Raw genomic sequence first — 15,590 nt, 5'->3', positions numbered from 1 at the left:
TCCCATCATTGCGGCCAGGGTGACCAGACAGCAAGTGTGAAAAATCGGGACAGAGGGTGGGGGGCAATAGGCACCTATATAAGACAAAGCCCCGAATATCAGGACTGTCCCTATAATCGGGACATCTGGTCACCCTAATTGTGGCTGCCATGTGGGCTGTCTCCTGTATGCCCTGCACTCCAGGGGATGCTCATCACCGGTCCCTGGGCAGGAGGGACGGGTGTCACCCTAGCTATAAGACTCCTGGGTGGAATATGGCCTCTGCTTGAAGGCCAAGGGGCGTTTTGCCACGTGGGGCCAGGATTTCCTCCTTCATGCTTAGCAGACTCTCACCTGTTCTGCAGGTGGGCCCTGCCCCCAGCTGCCTGCTGGGAAAGGGCCATGAAATACTGTGGACGACTGGAAGCGCGGGGGTTGCGGGGAAGGAGGGGAACAGCACAGCTGTGCTACCCCCCGACCCCCAGAGCTGGCCTGCCCCTAACCTCGCCTGGGGGTTGCAAAGCTAGCCCCGCCCCCATTCTCCTCCCGCTGCAGCGGCCTGCTCGCGCCGGTAGGTGGCGCTGCCGCCCCGCGGGCAGGCCGGTGACCTAGCCGAGCGCGGAGGAAAGTTGGGGGCCGAGTCAGCTGGGGAAGGAGGCGGCGGCGGCGGCGGCGGGCGGGCAGCGCGCTCGCGGCGGGCGCGCGTGTATATAGGATGTGCCGCCGCTGCATGGCTCTGTCCGCCGGCGGCCGCGCCAGCTGCCTGCTCGCCGCCCCTGCGCGCCGGTGACTCCCTCGCCCGGCTTCTCCGCGCCGCTGCTGCAGCCCAGGCTCCTTGCCCGTCCTTCCTTCCTTCCCCCCGGGGCTGCCCTCCTGCGGGCAGCCTCCATGCGCTGCCCATGGCCGGGGCACAGCCAGGCGTCCACGCGCTGCAGCTCAAACCCGTCTGCGTCTCCGACCTCCTGAAGAAAGGCACCAAATTTGTCAAGTGGGACGATGTAAGTCGGAGCTTCCCCCACCCCTGTCCCCGCTTCCCACGCGCGTCCCTCCCCCCCCCCGTGCTCCCACGCGCGTCCCCCCCCGGGCTGCCCTCGGGCGGCGGGGGAAAGGCAACGTGCAGAACGGATCGCTCCATGGCTCCGACCCGCACATGGAGCGAGCTGCCATGTACCGCCCTGGGATGGGGATGGGGGAGACAGGAGCAGCTTCACCTTGTTTTAAACCTGTTGTGTGCTAACCCTCTGGGGCAGAGCTGAGAGCGGGGCCCGCGTCCTTGCAGCGTGTTGAATTTCATATATATATATATATATATATATATATATATATATATATATATATATATATATATATATATAATTTTTTTTTTTTGGAGGAGAGAGGGGGAAGAGGATTATTCCTCCAAAAAAGGGGAATCCACACTTGGATGCATTGGGTTTAGTGCTAACCCCCGTGTGTGGTGTTGCCTCGGAGTGACTGGATTTGTTTCCAGAGGGCAGAGCGAATGTGTGGTCCAGGAATCGACACAGGTGCAAGCACATATTAAAAAGTTGGAGGATGATTCTGGGAGGAAATGAGGACAGTTTAAAATGGAGAGGGAGCAGGTTGACGGTTCGGCTTTATTTCCATGCTGGCAGTGAATTGTTGTTCCTATTAATATTAGCATAACATATATGCTAGTGTGTGCACCTTCATATATATTATTTATTGTAACCCTTTGACATCTAAACTGTCTCGTCTACTAAAACTTTTCTGAACTTTGTCTCCCTTGCATCTATCTGTTCTTTCCATTTCACTTCATTCACTGTTATCTTTCCCCTCTCCTGTGTCTCTTGGTTATGTTGTATTCCATCTAATTCACCCTGTATTACCCTATGTTGTTATATATGGTAATATAAAGTGTATTCTCTTTGCTTCTATTCCCTTCCTCTTTCTTTTCCTGTGTTCTCTTTCCATAATGACCACTTTCTCAGCCCCTCGCTGCTTTCTCCTGTCTTCTTCATTCCCACTCTCTTTATGGACTCTTCCCCTTCCACCTTGTGACCTGAAGTAGGCTAAAAGCTTGTCTCTTTCACTAATTGAAGTTGGCCCAATAAAAGCTACTATCTCTCCTGACTTGCCTCTGCACCCTCTATCACACGACCTGTGCATACACATTCTTGCATCCCCTACATGAAGAACATCACAGGTACCCACTCCCCTGCCTTCCTCGGCAAACGTCTCTCCACAATCCTCGACTCCTCCCAAAATCTAGATGCATTCAAGTCTCCCCACAAGCCCCCCTTCTCGCGCATTCTTGTTTCTGCAACACAAAATGCATGCACATCCCTTCAATACAAAATCACACACCCTGGCAGGGTCCCTTCCTCCCCTGAAACATCCGATACTTCTTCTGTCTCCATCTTAGCATTGCTACATTGTGTGGGAGAGGGGTAGCTCTGTGCTGCCCCCTGCACGGTAGCCATTTAGCAGTTGGGACTTCTTTCTCTCCCTATTGGCTATGCCAAGGACTTCTTCAGAGACCGGGTAGATAGCATTCTCCTCTCCCCACCCCCATTGGGCCACCAGTTATGGGTGGGGAGGCTGTATCACCAGGTGGAAGGAAACAGAGGGGACAGGTTCACTGCCTATCCCTCAGTGCTTGCTCCTGTGGTTAAAACCTCAACAGTCCCTGCCCTCCACACACACAGCTAGAGAAATGGATACCCCACCAGGGTCGGTGCTGAAGTATGCACAGAGGCAGCATTGTGATGAAAGTATATGGATTGGACATAAAGGAGAAGACCGACGTGCTGCACAGCTTGAAAGGCAAGAGTCATTGAGAAGAACTAATTTTTGAGATCTCCCTTTATACTAGCTCAGCGCTCGCGCTCTCTCTCTCTCTCTCTCTCTCTCAAAAAAAAAAAAATTCTTGCTGTAAAGTTTACTTCTCTAGAGACATGCACAGTAACAGCTAGTGGGACTGCCGAGAGAGAGTGCAGTTCACCGTTCCAGTTCTGTTACGCAGTATCACGTTACCATTGCTCTCAACCTGTCAAGAGACCAAAGGTGTGATCCTGACCTTCAGAAATGTGTGACAAATGCTTGCAGTGAGGGATGCAACACCAAAAAATTAGGAGGGAAGTCTTGAAGCAATGGGGATTTACTTATTAAGGGATTCCTAGACGCTGAGTTTCATGGCTGTGCCAATAATTTACAGTAATAAACAGTGAGCTAACACCAGGGTCACATAGTGCCTGAGGTAGATTTGCCATATTGTAGATCACAGCACAGTCTCAGCCTTACTGTTGTGGTTTTTTGTTTTTGGGTTTTTTTGGTACGTAATCTTGCCAGCAAATTCACAAACCACATATCCACTGAGGGCAAGTTAACAGTGATTTACACTCTCCAGGTGAAGAATCTGAGGAGTTCTCCAACATGGATTATGTGTTTTGCCTCTTTTTCCTGACCCTCGGATGTGTAACTGTGGCAAGAACAGAATTCTTTGCAATATCTTGCTGATATTGTTACCTTGAAAGATAGGGCTAGATTATCTGCAGATAAAACGAGCGGATGGAGTTAAGTCTGCAGAGAATTTGGTCCTTCGTTTTTATTTGTGAAGGCTGTTACTGAACCGTGAATCAGAAATGTCTGTAGGTGAAGAGATGCACTCTGTGGAAAATGGAGTCTTCCTCTATAAATAACTTACTGGGTGTTTTTATCTAATTATAACTATGTATTAATATTATATAGACTAAATGAAACCGCCCACAATATTAAGCATGAAATTTGTTAGCAAAAACTGACAAAGGATATAAATCCTAAATCAAGATTATCGTCATAGATTCCCTGTTATATCTGGCACATATGCCCCCCCCCCCCCCCAATCCTGCAACCTCATATGCAAGAATGGATCCCCATGCCCAGCCCCATTCTTTCAGTGGGGTTCTCTGGGTGATGAGGGTTCTCTCGAACGTATATGAATGTAGGAATCGGGCTGAGATTATCTGACACTGAGACACCTGCCATGGGCATAACATTGTGAAATAGTTTTGAGCTGTAACTCTCTTTTGATTTATTTAATTGCAATTTACTTAGTATGTGTGCATGAGAGGGTTTTTTTTCCCCTTTAATATTTTTTTATCCACAATGCCTCGTTCCAGCAATGGAATTATCCCAGGAAAAAAAACATTTTAGTGGAAGTGAGCCTAATTTGACACTCTGTAGTATGGGACATTTCATGCAAACGTATGTTTAGTGGCAACTTAAAGTATCTGCTACTGAGCCAATCCACAGAGACTTTGGAGTCTTTTCCATCTAGCCTGTTTGCCTGTATTCAGATTTTTTATTATTATTATTTTTTGTTTTTAAATGAGCATCATTGACCTGAGGCTTTATGGTCTAAAGTGTGAAAATGTGTATGTCTATAGGAGCTCCTCTGTGAAACAATAGGCCATAATAATGATGATACATAATATGTTAAACTTACCATGACAAGAAAACATAATAGACCATTATAGCTACTTTGGATCCATTGTCTAACATAGTGGATGTGCAGAGAAGTTAAGCTCATGCACCAAGGTTCCTTATGAAATATTTGTTGGGTGGAGGCAGGGGAGAATACTTCTCATAATCCGCTTTTGTAGGAGGAGATCTTCAAAGGTGCTTAAAGGGTTTAGGCGCACAAGCTCCTTTGACTATCAATAGGATGTGTGCTCCTAAACCCCTTAAGTGATTTTGAAAATCTCTCACTAAACAAATAATTAGCTATTCCTCTCTCTTACCCCCTTCTTCCTCCCATAGATGAATACTGGTCCTATTTGTAAGCAGAGACAAATTCTCACTGAATTCACAAGTCAACAGAACTTGGTCCTGGAATTTTAGTTTGTTATTGTGGCCTCCCCAAAGCACCTGAAAACAACTTTTTTTGTGTGTTTTGGTACAACCCTAGGAATCTGATTTGGAAAAGATTTGATCCACTCCTCTGTCAAGACAGAATTATCCCCTACCTATGTTTTTCCCATACAGCACATTTTCCTTCTGTTTTATTTCTCTAATAGAAAAATGACCCTATTGACTTCTTTTCACATCTCATAAAACAAAGACTCTTCCTCAGCAAAACCTTGTGACTTGTACCAAGTTTCAGCCCAGAGCAAAATTTTCCACATGAGTTATAAGCCACTGAAAATAGCTTTCTGCAAATGGGAGTGCTGAAAGGGTTTTACCCAGAGTAGCACTTACTGGCTATAACACAGTCACACAACGCGTTGGATGAAGACTAAAGCAATAGCTTTTAAAGAATTAATTTAGTACTTCTTTGAATGATGCTGGGGTGAGATTGAATGGTGCTGGATTGCTGGCAGAAGCAGTAGTAATGCAGGCTTTTAAACTCACCCACCAGGGTGCTTGGAACCTGGCCTGGAGCAGCTATTCCTAGGTGTACAGAGGGCAGTTTGCTTCTATGTCCATTTAGTAACTTCGCTGAGACTGCTAAGAAGTGCAACACATGTAGTGCTAAATGTGTGCTGTGGACCCTCATCTACTCGTAAGTGCAAATCGGTCACCTACACGCCCCAGATAGGGTCTGATCCGATGTCTTTGTGAAGCGTGTAAGTGATCTCAATTGACTTCATTGGACTGTGCTCTGAGCAGTGATAATCTTCTGTCAATTTAGACCAAGTTTAAATCCATGCAGTCTACACAATTGTAAAGTCTGGAAATTCCATGTGTTCTGCAGGGGATTTCCTGTCCTGTATGTTGAAATCCAATTAAAATCTTATTTAAATAAAAGAGACTATGCCTCTATCCTATGAGACAAGTGGAGTTCTCATACACCAGGATTGCAGGTGACTATAATATCCCCATAGCCATCCACTTTCCCATTGAAGGATTTTTTGCCTTGAGACTCATTATAGGGGGGCCTAATTGTTAGAAAGGGCTGAGCACCTTGCCCTCCGAAATTGGGATCCTTTAAGCTGTCTCAAGCTAGGTTTCCAAAAATGAAGGGGAGCAGAATCACAGGTCACTGAAAATCTTAGCCTTTCATAGCGGGGAAAGAAGTCTGGATTATTCAAGCATTGGTTTGACTGCCAGTGCTGTAGACATGCTGGTGTCCTTCGTTCCCAGTGTTGGACAGTTACCGTTTCAGGAGGAGGAGGTTTACAAACTGAATTTACTTGGGCCACTCAACCGTAAATCAAACCCAAGGTTTTTAAGAATTCTTCCTTGGAGAGTTTTAAAGCAGTCTTCAAAAGAACTACGTTCACTGAAAAACGACAGTGTAATGCTTTCCAAAGTCCACTCTGTTTAGGGATAGTGCAAGGGGAGGGGCATGATAAAGGCAGATATATTACTAGCTGGGTGAGTTAAAGAAACCGGAGTACAAAGGAGTGTTTTTGTTTGTTTGTTTGTTTTTTCTCATGGGGTTGGTGGAGGCAGAGCTCTGCCCTGGCTTTGTGTGTATAGCTGCTGGAACTAGGGGAGCTGGGGTCGCTCCCTGGCTTGAAGTGGTTTCCATTATATACAGGGTTTACAGTTTGATTCAATGGCTCTCAGCACCCCCACTATATACAAATTGTTCTAGCACCCCTGATTGTGTGTAATGGTTTCTGCTGTGTGGCCCCAGCAGGAACAGCACCGACATAGCTGAGGTAGCACCAGCCCCAGAGCTAGGACACAGTTTAACTGGTATTGTCTAGTGGCGGTAATTGGCATGCCAAGGCAGGTTAATGGAGTGTTCTATGTTACAAAGTGTATTTGTTTTCAATTCTCACTTAAAGAGTTTCTTATCTTCCCGAGTGATAATATGTACTTTATATAAAGGCTTTGACCGGGTCTTTGCTGCTTACGCTATTTACTTCCGCTTTCAAGTGTAGTCTACCAATAAGTAATGGAGAGGTTATATTTACCGGGAACGCTGCCTAAATTAGACGACTTTCTGGCCATAAAACTGGAACCCAGTTTGAACTAAAAATGTAGTTATCAGAATTGAACTGTTCCATGCGCAGCAGCATCCAGGGGCTAGGACACCAGGTGGGAAGTCGGGGGCAAGTGAATTTTGAGTGCCCAAATTGAGATACCTTAAAGGGGTCTTATCTTTAGGAAGGGCTGAGCACTCACCTCTGAAAATGAGGTTCTTCAGTTTGTCTCAGGTTGACTCACTCTCTTAAATCTTGGCCCTGGGCTCTGCCATGTCATTGTTTTATGACCATGGGCAAGTCACTTAATCACTCTCTACCTCCATACCCTCCTCTGTAAAATGGGGTAAATATCTATATCCTATCTGCTCATCACAGTAGCACCTGAGCCCCTCAAAACTAATGGATTTTATCTTCACAATACCCTTGGGAGGTAGGGAAACGTTATTCCCATTTTACAGGTGGGGAACAGAGGTGCAGACAAACTAAGTGCCCATGCTCACCCAGGAAGTTCTTAGCTAAGTCCGAAATTGAACCCAGAGTACTGCAGTAGACTTCAGAAGGACCCATCTGCTAGACCAATGATTCTCAACCAGAGGTATGCGTATCCCTGGTCTCCCAGGGGGTACATCAACTCATCTAGATATGTGCCTAGTTTTACAATAGGCTACATAAAAAGCACTAGTGAAATCAGTACAAACTAAAATTTTATACAGACAATGACTTGTTTATGCTGCTCTGCATACTATACACTGAAATGTAAGTTCAATATTTATATCGCAATTGATTTATTTTATAATTATATGGTAAAAATGAGAAAGTAAGCAATTTTTCAGTAATGATGTGCTGTGACACTTCTACAAAAACAACAAGGAGTCCGGTGGCACCTTAAAGACTAACGGATTTATTTGGGCATAAGCTTTCGTGGGTAAAAAAACCTCACTCGCTGATGCATCTGAAGAAGTGAGCTTTTTTTGCCCACGAAAGCTTATGCCCAAATAAATCGGTTAGTCTTTAAGGTGCCACCGGACTCCTTGTTGTTTTTGTGGATACAGACTTACACGGCTACCCCCTGATATGTGACACTTCTGTATTTTTATATCTGATTTTGTAAGCAAGTCATTTTTAAGTGAGGTCTAACTTGCGTATACGCAAGACAGATCAGGTTCCTGGAAGGGGTACAGTAGTCTGGAAGAGTTGAGAGCCACTGTGCTAGATTACCTTTACCCAATTTTATAAAATGCTTTTGAACTTGGTTGGTGATTAGTGCTGTGTGATTTGATCTGGGAGAATTCATGGGCCTGTTTGTTTATTTTAGAGTCTTTTTCAGAAGATTATCAAGAACATTAGATGTGTTTATTATACTTTATAAACATCCAAATAAATAAATATGTACATGTATCAAGTATTATCAGTATGGCTAAGTAGAAATAAATAAAACAAACAAACTAGTTGTGAATACTTGCCTGAGAATGTATTTCTCCCTTGAAGAAACTTTCATATGTGGTTTAAATTGTTGGCTCTCATATAGCTTGTTTTATTTTGGCATTTTTATTTTTTATTCTGTCCAAATCTGTCACTACTGTATATTTCTGAGGTCTCAGAAAAGAATCAACATTCATCTGCTCTTAGATATATTCAGAGATTAGACTCTTCTTTCTTTCAAAAAAGAAGAATATACTCAACTGAACATCTTTGTTTTTTTCCAGCCGGTTTGGATTTGGGGCTTTTTTGAGTCCAACATGATCAGGTTTTTTTTAATTTTTTTTTAAATTATATTTAATCTGCAATGATCGGACCAAATATAATGAACAAAAATCAACTAGGGAAGGATACACTGTTATCTAAACTAGTGGGGAAAATGTAGTAGAACAGTTGTCTTGTAACGCAAGAAGATAATCGGATACTGAATTTAAAAAAAATCATATTTCAGATGTTCAATCAGCTAATATTTCATCACAGGATAAATTCAGATCTTATTCAACTCCATTGGAAAGCGTTCATTGACTTTTGTGGGACAGAGATTTGGCCCCCAGGTTATCTTGTATAACATGAGCAGCCTCTTATCCCAAAAGGATATGAAAATGATTTTCAATTCCAGATACAGCCTCTACTACTTTAATATCTGACCACCTCACAATCGCTTTTTATATTTATTCTCACAACATCCATGTGAGAAAGGCAAGTTCTATTTTACCCTCTTTACAGAGGCGGTACTGGGACACAGACAGGCTAAGTGAATTGCCTAAGGTCATAGAGGAAGTCTGTGGCAGAGAAAGGACTTGACGTGAGGTCTCTGAAGTCACAAGCTAGTGCACTAAGCACTGGACTATCCTTCAAACAGCTATGCCAAATAAGGATGAAAGGACTGAAATCCTTATCTGTTTTAATCTGGTAAAATAAAAGTTCTGTCAGTAGAATTTGATGTATCATTATGTTCTTTGTGCAAAAATGCTTTCTTTTAGAGTTGGGGGGGGGAAAAAACGGAGAAAAACTGACTATCAAAATGTGTCAGCCTCATCTTTTTGTTAGCTAAAACACTTCAAAATGGTCACTGAATTTTTTTTTTATTTACTGAAACAAGATGGTTATTTTTAAATGAAAAACTTGTATAAAAGTTTTGATAACATTGACATTTTTATGCAATAAATTGCAGTTTAGAGAAAGAGTTTGTTTGTTTGAAAAAAGTTCTAGTTAAGGAAGTTTTGACCTGCTCTACTTCTATACAAAACTTGGCTTTAAAAGAAAAAAATTTTTTTAAATGAATTTTTTGTTACTACAGTCAAACCACATTAAAAGACCATTAGTAAGGTTGCAAAATCAAGCAATCAAAAGCTAGGAAATGCCAGAATTAAGATTGCCAGTGCAATTTGGTCCCTTGTGTGTATGCATTATGATATAGACTTTAATTGCATAATCACATACTATTTTTCCACAGGATTCCTGGCTCATTCATTGCACAGGATGGATGGTAATAAGATTGAATAAATCAGCAACAGTCCTCATTGTTCAGTGGATGGCTCCATGGCTTATCTACTGCATATTGTTCAAACCCTGCGCTGAAGACACAATTATTAGTTTCTTCAAGGGCTTTTCTGTGGCACTCCTCACTGTTGTTGAAGCACTCAGATACTACATCAATGAATTAATATTCACAGTGCCCCTATGTGGTGAGGGTGTGTTGTTCCCATTTCAATCCCCATCCCCAACACTTGTTTAGCAAAATGACATGTCTACACTTTGAGCTGGGTGGGTGATGCCAGGCTCAAGGAGACATCCTTGTTCTAGCTCTCAGCTGGCTCGGACAAAGCTAGTGCACTAAAAACAGTGCGAGCTGCCCTGAGTACGTACCCGCTGGAGATACTAGGCATGGACTCAGGTCAGGAGCGACGGAAGCATCCTGGAGGGGGCACTGGTGCCTGAACCGTGGCCCCGTGCTGCCCCTTCTTTCCGCCCTTGCACCGCCCCTTCCCCAAGGTCCTGCCTCTACACTGCCACTTCCCCCACCCCAAGACTCCGCCCCTTCCACTTGCTCCTTTAACCCTTATGGCCGGCCGGTTTAAAGGTGATGGGGCCATGCCCCTATTCCGTTCCAGCACCTCTGCCTCAGGGCAGCTAGCCCCTTCTGCCATTTACGTTGCCATGGCTACACTCTCTGTTGCGTGCGCTAGCTCTGAGGGAGCTAGCGCACAAGTATAGCTCCTTGAGCTGGGAATGACACCCCCTCCTTGACATGCAGACATTGCAGAAAGCTAGGGTGAGCATTGCCCTAACTCTGCTCCCACTGAAGTCCTCCATAAAGTTCCCACTGACTCCAACGGCGCAGAGAAAGGCCAATACAGAGCATCTTTAAAAATCCTACTCTTAATATTGCACTTCTTAAAACAATTAAATAAAAAACACATTTCTTCAGTAGTGCAGGTTTGTTCCATTTTGTTTACCGCCACTCAGTTACTCCATATTTGTATGTTTTAAAAAAAAAAAAAAACTCTGCTGAAGATAGCTCATCTTTCCCCTCCCCGTGGTTTGAAAGCCTGTATTGTAGGGTCCATTCCTTCTCCAGCTGAAGTTGTGACGATTTTGCCATTGTCCTCAACAGAAGGAGGAACATACCCTTAACACACACACGAAGCGGAGTTAAAAGGGCGGCCACAACCTTAACGCTGAGTCGCTTGGCTTTTGTGGTTTTAAAATCTTAACGTTATGTTAAGGTGGAGATTGCTGAGGTGTTTAAATAACTTGATTAAAAAAATCATTTATTTAAATCAGGGATTTATTTTAAATTTATTTAGAAGTCATTTAAAAGTTGCAGCAGGACACTTGTTAGAGGAAAATCTATAATGCACTAAAAAATGTTTTTAAACATATAGTTTTAAATGCCCTTCCTGGTGCAGTATCCTAGGGCTTGTCCGCGTAGAAAACTTGGCCTGCTTTTAGCTAGACTGTACTGGTGTAGTTAAAGCAGAACAATCCTAGTCGTTGTACTAGTATAAAAGTGCTTATACCACTATAACTTATTCCTGTACGGGAAGGGGCGTTAATTATACTGGTATAAGGTGCCTTTATACCGCTCTAACTGCATCCACATTCGAGGTTATAATGGGATAACTATTTTTGTTTTAAAAAAAATCTACACCGATGACTGTAGTAATTTATACCCGTACAAATGCTGTATGTGGGCCTGGCTTTAGCGGAATCTGAGGGGCTTGTCTACATGAATGTTTAGGTTGTGGCAAGTTGGAGTGTGAATTTACCCCGCACTAGCCTGCTGCACACTTCTGTCCTTGGGAATCCTGGAGACCTGCATTAACCGTTCGTTAAAGTGCATTGATCTAGTGCTTTTTGACCCTGGGAGGGCATCAGCGGGGTCCATACAGACAGTGCAGCAGGTGAGTGCAGAGTAGGTTCACACCTGAGCTTGCAATGAACTAAACATTCATGTAGACAAGCCCTTACAAAACTTCTATAGGCGAAAACCAAAATATTGGGCGATTAAAGCCCTCATCCTGCCGATTCTTAAACAGGTGCATAATTTTACTCCTGATCTTCTGTCTGCTGCTCTTGTGCTTAAAGCCATCCATCCACTTTTGTAGCATTTCTCATAGGACATGTCTCAACACAGAAGTTGCACCAGTAAAAGTTTTGGCAGAATGCATTCACGTTGGGTCGTTTGTGCCATTCAGCGTATCCACCCAGCATCGGGCAGTGTGTGGGGCAGTGTGGGTAGGCATCCCACTGTCTTTGATTGTGCCTCTGAGGCACAAAATCTCTTTACAACAATGAAAAGTCACTTAGGTTTTTCAGTACACTAAAAATTACAGTGAACTTTTTTTATATCCACAGACCCAAATTTTCCAAATGGGAGCCTAAAGTTATGCCTCTAAGGGGGGAATTTTCAAGTCTCCTGAATGACTTATGAGCACAAGTCCCATTAACTTCAAACTTTGATGGAGGCATGTAGCCTGGCTGGTGCATTTCAGCTTTCTTGACTTCTGTAAATGCAGTATGTCAGGAGGTGGTGGTGGCTGCAAATACAGCACAGGAATAGAAGAGTGTTTTAAGTGTGAAACTTCTTAGTGGAAAATATCTCGATGCAAAATGTGAAATTTATACTAACAGTTCAGAAACTACTTAAAGAAAATAGTCCAAAATGTCTGTTTGAGCAATTCAAGGCTATAACATTGGAAGAGAGTAAAGAACTAGCGACATGTAAATAAAATAAACATCTGTTTTTAATTAAAAATCAGGATATTTTTTTTTTTTAAATCCCTCCAATGTTGTATGTACTGATCTGTCAGATTGGGTCCATGCTGCTGTTGAGTTTTTTATTTCAGGAATTTGCAGAGGAAGTCCATCAGAAGCCAGAGGTCTGCTTGGCAATAGTAGGCAGAGGGTGGTATTTGAAGCTGCTAACAATTTGTGGTCATTTTGTGGCCTGGACTTGTTGGCTAGACGTTGCAGAGCTGCTGTGCCTTTCTCTCTTCTCCACCCTCGTCTCTCTTCCCCAGCCCACATCTTGATTGTATTCTTGGAACGTCTCCATGAATGTGTCAGCATGCAATGTATTGGTTCTTCTGTTTATTTCGGGCCAGATGTTCAAAAGAACCCAGCTCCCATATTAGGTACCTAAAGACGTGTTTGGCTTTCCAAAAGGGACACCTATTGTTCTCAATGGGAGCTGCTGGGCTTTGAGTACCTTTTTGACAATCAGGTGCCTAAATGGGAGTTGAGCTCTTCAGAAATCTGGTCCTGAGAGACTGTGCTGAGAACAGCCTCTTTGTTCACTTGTGTGAGGATAGTCAAGAGAGCCTCGTCTTTCCTTCTGTTGCTTTATTCTCCGTCCTTCCTTTTGTGTGTTGCATTCAATTGGGGGAAGACATGAGTTTGTCCCCTCCCTCTTTATTTGTCCTTGGGTGTTTTTCCTTTGTAGGGTGTCTTGTTTATCTGGATGGAAGGCAATTGTATTTCGTACACTCCTAAAGTGCTTTTGTGTCTCCTTTGTTTTGTTGTTGTCTTTGTGGGTGCAGATGGAAAACCGTTCCATGTGGGGAGGTTGGGAAGTGGGCCAGTAAACTGAATGAATGAGTTTGAAGATACTCCTCAGGATGACTTGTAGCAGTGTGGGGTGCAAGAATATTTTATTTGTAAATATAATACAACAACTATATATGAAATATTTATCTTCTAAGTCACTTTTTTTCAGGATTGGAAGGGACCTCAGGAAGTCATCTAGTCCAACCCCCTGCTCAGAGCAGGACCAATCCCCAGACAGACTTTTGCCCCAGGTCACTAAATGTCCTCCTCAAGGATTGAACTCACAACCCTGGGTTTAGTAGGCCAATACTCAAACCACTGAGCTATCCCTCCCATGGGGTTGACCAAGCTCCTGATGTGCTGATTTAGGTTCCTCGTTTTCTTATATGTAAATATATAGGGAGTTTCCATGGGTTTTTCGATTGAGGTTTTTCTTTTTTCCCCTCCCGCCCCCAAATAAAAAGCTACTTGTGAGTCAATACTTGACCAGAAATAGGAGTATGGCTCTGGACGAGCGCTTTTATTTTAGAAACAAGAACGTTGAGACAGTCTGAACCCAGCCATTGCTGCTGTCACTCACAGCTGACATAAGTGTGACAGAGATCTGTAGACAAATTTTTTTAAAAGTCCGATACAGTAAATAAAAGTTCTACAGGGCAGGTACTGTCTGTCTTGCTCTAGCGGAGTGGGGCACCAATTTTGGTTGGAACTTTTATGTTCTGTTGTAATACACATAATAAAATAGTCTGTCCTATCAGAGCAGTGCATTTAACATGGAAAAACAAGAGTAGAAATTGTTATAAATTAGTAACAGAGCAGAAATAATGTTCTTGTAGCAACTCTTGCTTTTGCATTTCCTAACTTAAAAAAAAAAAAATCTGCCGCTTTAGCACAGCTTTTGATTTTGTATTCTAGTAAAATTTTTACTTTACTCCGAAGCTTTAATTAAAGAGACTATGTATAATTCCTTTTTATGCATCGCATGGTGCAGATTCCGTTTTGTCACCTTTATGGGGATTGGAGGCTTTGGTGCAATTCTTTTTGTGGCACTACGAAGTCTGCTGAATATAGCTGGCATCCCACTGCCCGAGACTTGAAAAATCGTACTTTGACAGCCGTATGTCGTCCGCACAGATGCATCCAAACAGCTTTTGGATTTAAGCAGTTGATTTGAAATGATTAACCAGCAAAACTGATTAATCCTAGACATAATCTCTTTATGCCTGTCGTTCCCAACACCTCCGCCCCCTCCAAATGTCCTCTGTGCCTCATCCTTCAGAGGAGCAACTTGCGTCTCTTTTCCTGTGCTGTCAGTTTACGTACAGACGGCACAAAAAATGTCTAGAGGTGGGCTGAGGAAAGGCAGTTATGTGATATGAATCATTTCTTTTGGAAAGGAACAGATTTCAGAACATTTTACAGATACTGACATCCACTCAATCTCTTCTTCATTAGGTTTGTTTTACACTTATTTTCCATTGTGTCTAGTACATGTGTAACACAGACAGACCCTGGTTATTGGCGGGCGGGACTGAACTTGGGACCTCTGGAACTTAGTGCATGAGTCTCTACTGCATGAGTTAAAAGCCAACTGGCTCTTAGCTAAGGCTGTAGAGCAGTCTCATTTTATCTTTCTTTTGGTCTCGGTGCCACTACATGGGACAGAACACCACAGCCAGAAAGTGTGTGATTTACACAAGCAACCACACTGGACCCTTTGGAACTGGGAAAGACCCTGATTCAGGAAAACAATCCAGTGTGTGCTTAAGCCGATCTTTATTCCGCAAAACATTTAAGCATAGGCACAATTTCTACTGAAATTTAAGGTTAAGCAGGTACCGAAGTGCGTTGCTGAATCATAGCAAAATATCTTGTCTCCGTCCATACTTTTTAAATTTGTTATGACCTCTTTTGCGCTCTCTCTCTCTCTCTCACACACACACACACACACACACACACACACACACACACACACACACACACACACACACTACCACTAGTGGTTTTGTTAATGGATCAGACTTTCCCTTCAGTTGACTGTCAAAACACTTGTCTCAGGACACTTAATGTCCTAGTATAGTTTACCAGAGAAATTCCACTGCTTGTGGTCTATGACTTTAAGGTTCAGAGAGAGAATTTCTGGTTTTCATTTAACAAAATGCTAGCCAGCACATTTTGTTTTGT

General features: G+C 43.2%; 1 protein-coding gene across 2 annotated transcripts in view; it reads left to right on the top strand.

Annotated features, from left to right (window-relative positions):
• The first annotated feature begins 663 nt into the window (after positions 1 to 663).
• PLCB1 (phospholipase C beta 1) overlaps positions 664 to 15,590 on the top strand; it is a 623,222-nt gene continuing 608,295 nt past the window's right edge. For both annotated transcript variants that reach the window (XM_065589796.1, XM_065589798.1), the window contains exon 1: positions 664 to 977. In XM_065589796.1, the coding sequence (XP_065445868.1) occupies positions 879 to 977 (99 nt within the window). In that variant the 5' untranslated portion in view covers positions 664 to 878. The remainder of the gene's footprint in view (positions 978 to 15,590) is intronic.

The sequence above is a fragment of the Chrysemys picta genome, chromosome 3 (genome assembly GCF_011386835.1).
Source record: "Chrysemys picta bellii isolate R12L10 chromosome 3, ASM1138683v2, whole genome shotgun sequence".
Lineage (NCBI taxonomy): Eukaryota > Metazoa > Chordata > Testudines > Emydidae > Chrysemys > Chrysemys picta.
Note: the sequence above shows the minus strand (reverse complement) of the source record. Positions and strands in the feature narration are given on the sequence as shown.